We start from the raw sequence: 4,240 nt of genomic DNA on the forward strand, positions 1-4,240 counted from the left end.
TAAGTACTGAGTGAATGACTTTACTAGTTAAGTACTGAGTGAATTGACTGTACTAGTTAAGTACTGAGTGAATTGACTTACTATTAAGTACTGAGTGAATTGACTGTACTATTAATACTGAATTAATGACTGTACAGTTAATACTGAATCAATTGACTGTACTAGTTAAGTACTGAATAATACTGTACTAGTTAAGTACTGATAATTGACTGTACTTATTAAGTACTGAGTGAATTGACGTACTAGTTAATACTGATGATGAATTGACTGTACTAGTCAATACTGATGAATTGATACTTACTTATTGTACTAGTTAAGTACTGAGTGAATGATTACTAGTGAAGTACTGAATGAAGACTAACTGTACATAACTCTCTAACCTCTGTAATCTGCTTGTAAAATACCCATCTAGTCAGCTTTGAGCTCACAGATGAGCAATGAAAGGATGAATATCCCCCCGTTTGCTTCACAATAGAAACATTCCCGTTTATATAGAGTATGGCAATGAGTTACATGTGGATTAACACGTTCTCCGTTCAGCTGCAGCTCAGCCTCTTTCGACGTTTATCGCTGTTAGACTTATATCAGCCTCTCCTAAATACCCAGGTGTCTTGGCACTAGACTTATATCAGCCTCTCCTAAATACCCAGGTGTCTTGGCACTAGACTTAGTTCATGTCATTATATCAGTCTGCTGCCCCATGTCCTGACCAACAACATTAATGTCTACCATCGCCGGTCTTCTTCACCATGAATCAGTTGATATGAACAATGGTGTCCCCTGTCCTGGCCAACAACATTAATGTCTACCATCGCTGGTCTTCTTCACCATGAATCAGTTGATATGAACAATGGTGTCCCCTGTCCTGGCCAACAACATTAATGTCTACCATCGCCGGTCTTCTTCACCATGAATCAGTTGAACAATGGTGCCCCCTGTCCTGGCCAACAACATTAATGTCTACCATCGCCGGTCTTCTTCACCATGAATCAGTTGAACAATGGTGCCCCCTGTCCTGACCAACATTATTTGAGTCCGAGACGAGACAGGATCCTAGAGATCTTAGCTCTGGGGAGGGACAGGATCTATTAAAATCACTAATGACTGTACATTTGAGTAAATGCCTGGCAGCTTGCCGTATCAATCAATTGGCTACGGCCCCGGGCACAGGGCACAGGGCAGGGTGGGGGGAAAAGGGAGATAGGTTAGGYAGGGCAGGCAAGGTTGGCAGGGTGGATAGAGTGGGTCTTAACTCCAGGTATGGCAGGGTGGATAGATTGGGTCTTAACTCTGGGGTTGGTAGAGTGGATAAAGACGGCCTTAACTCTGGCGTCGGCATGGCCGGTCTCAACGTCTGCTCATGAATACGTTCCAGGATGCGGTGGATACTACTGAAGCTGGGTCTGTCTGTGGGGTGTCCGCTCCAACACAGTCTCATCAGATTGAACAGCTCTACAGGACAGTTATCAGGGCAGGCCAAGATGTGGCCGTCTCTAACGTAGTAGATGACCTCTTCATGGGCCATGCCGTAGTACGGCTGCATGCCGTGGGAGAAGATCTCCCAGAGAAGGACCCCGTAGGCCCACACGTCCGACTCCGTGGTGTAACGGTTGTAGAAGATGGACTCTGGGGGCATCCAGCGGATGGGGATGGCATCGTTCTCATTGGCCTTGTAGTAGTCAGCAGAGTAGATGTTTCTGGATAAACCGAAGTCGGCGATCTTAACCACCATCTCCTCTCCTACGAGGCAGTTCCGGGTGGCCAGGTCGCGGTGGACGAACTTACGTTCTGACAGGTACGCCATGCCCGCCGCCACCTGGCGAAGAGGGAAACCAAGAGTTAGCTTGGTAGCATTAGCCATCATGAAAATATACAACTGTACATGCCCAGCTAGTGTTAGCTTGATGGCTAAATGTCTCTTGTTTTCCTATGGGAAATCCTAAAAGTGTCCTGTCTTAGTAATAACTGTTTTTGGTGGTAATCTAGTATAAGCATCGTGGCTAAGTTTGACATGTTTTTACATGGGAAATGCTAACAGTTCCCTACTATTAGCCTAACACTGTCTGTTAGCATGGCGGCTAATTGATTCATGTTTTTCTATGGGAAATTATAACAATATTAACATTTGTATTGTCTGTAATGTAATGTTGTATTAAAGAAAAAATGTAATATTTTCAGTACCAGTCAAAAGTTTGGACACACTTACTCATTCAAGGGTTTTTCTTTATTTTTACTATTTTCTACATTGTAGAATAACAGTGAAGACATCACAACTATGAAATTACACATATGGAATCATGTAGTAACCAAAAAAGTGTTAAACAAATCAAAATATATTTTATATTTGAGATTCTTCAAAGTAGCCACCCTGTGCCCTGATGACAGCTCTGCACACTCTTGGCATTCTCTCAACCAGCTTCATGAGGTAGTCACCTGGAATGCATTTCAATTAACAGGTGTGCCTTGTTAAAAGTTAAATTGTGGAATATCTTTCCTTCTTAATGCGTTTGAGCCAATCAGGTGTGTTGTGACAAGGTAGAGGTGGTATACAGAAGATAGCCCTATTTGGTAAAAGACCAAGTCCATATTATCGCAAGAACAACTCAAATWAGCAAAGAGAAACGACAGTCCATCATTATCACATGAAGTTTCTTCAAGTGCAGTCGCAAAAACCATCAAGTGCTATGATGTAACTGGCTGTCATGAGGACCGCCACAGGTAAGGAAGACCCAGAGTTACCTCTGCTGCAGAGGATAAGTTCATTAGAGTTAACTGCACCTCAGATTGCAGCCCAAATTCAAGTAACAGCTCAAATAAAAGTTCAAGTAACAGAAACATCTCAACATCAACTGTTCAGAGGAGACTGCGTGAATCAGGMCTTCATGGTTGAATTGCTGCAAAGAAACCACTACTAAAGGACACCAATAAGAAGAAAATACTTGATTAAGCCAAGAAACACGAACAATGGACATCGTTCGTGTTTGGAAATCTTTCATTTGGTCTGATGACTCCAAATTTGAGATTTTTGGATCCAGTCGCCGTGTCTTTGTGAGACGCAGAGTAGGTGAACAGATGATCTCAGCATGTGTGGTTCCCACCGTGAAGCATGGAGGAGGAGGTGTGATGGCGCTTTGCTAGTGACACTGTCAGTGATTTATTTAAAATTCAAGGCACACTTAACCATCAGATGCACTGGCCTCCACAATCACCCAACCTCAAATCAATTGAGCTGGTTTAGGATGAGTTGAACTGCAGAGTGAAGTAAAAGCAGCCAAGAAGTGCTCAGCATATGTGGGAACTCCTTCAAGACTGTTGGAATAGCATTCCAGGTTAAGCGGGTTGAGAGAATGCCAAGAGTGTGCAAAGCTGTCATCAAGGCAAAGGGTGGCTACTTAGAATCTAAAATATATTTTGATTTGTTTAAAACTTTTTGGGTTACTACATGATTTCAAATGTTATTTCATAGTTGTGATGTCTTCACTATTATTCGACAATGTAGAAAATTGTAAAAATTGTGAAAAACCCTTGAATGAGTAGGTGTGTCCAAACTTTTGACTGGTACGGTATGTGTATTAACGTTTCATGCCACCTGCTTGGATATGAACAGCTGTTCTTCGCAGCACAGTGGCCCCAACTCCAGTTCGGAGGAGAAGCTGCGTCCTGATAGGCTGGCCTGGCTCAGGCTGTGTTGCTGGGTGGGGCTACGGCGGCGCAGGTACTCGTTCAGGTCTCCGTAAGACATGTACTCAAACATCAGACACATGGGCTTCCCCACCGCACACACACCTGGAGGAGAGGACACGCACACACACACACTAGTGTTGCCTCATAGAATACAAACCAAATACTTTGTAACCTCTGCCCTTTCTAAAGTATAAACATAGTGTGTTACCAGAATAACTACAGTGTCACTGCAACTATGGAATTATTCTGGTGACACTGGTTTCTGGGGACCAGGATGACATGCATGACTTGTCCCTATCCTACAGCGCACACTACGGGTCACCCCCAACCTAGCTCACCTAGCAGCCTGACTGTTGGGGTGGTCAAACAAACTAACTCACCTAGTAGCCTGACTATGTTGGTGGTTGAATTATTAACTAACTAACCTTTAGCCTGACTATGTAGGGATGGTCAAACTAACTCACCTTTAGCCTGACTATGTAGGGATGGTCAAACTAACTCACCTAGCAGCCTGACGATGTTGGGGTGGTCAAACTAACTCACCTAGCAGCCTGAC

The 4,240-nt window shown here is 43.6% G+C and overlaps 1 protein-coding gene across 1 annotated transcript in view; it reads right to left on the reverse strand.

The window, feature by feature from the left end:
* Positions 1–563: 563 nt before the first annotated feature.
* The window catches only part of LOC112075094 (muscle, skeletal receptor tyrosine protein kinase-like), a 10,881-nt gene continuing 7,204 nt past the window's right edge, over positions 564–4,240 (reverse strand). Inside the window, exons 4-6 of the mRNA XM_070440760.1 lie at positions 4,188–4,218; positions 3,590–3,786; positions 564–1,816 (exon numbers count right to left, since the gene is read on the reverse strand). Of these exons, the coding sequence (XP_070296861.1) occupies positions 1,145–1,816; positions 3,590–3,786; positions 4,188–4,218 (900 nt within the window). The 3' untranslated portion in view covers positions 564–1,144. The remainder of the gene's footprint in view (positions 1,817–3,589; positions 3,787–4,187; positions 4,219–4,240) is intronic.

Source organism: Salvelinus sp. IW2-2015, unplaced genomic scaffold (genome assembly GCF_002910315.2).
Source record: "Salvelinus sp. IW2-2015 unplaced genomic scaffold, ASM291031v2 Un_scaffold2978, whole genome shotgun sequence".
Taxonomy (NCBI): domain Eukaryota; kingdom Metazoa; phylum Chordata; class Actinopteri; order Salmoniformes; family Salmonidae; genus Salvelinus; species Salvelinus sp. IW2-2015.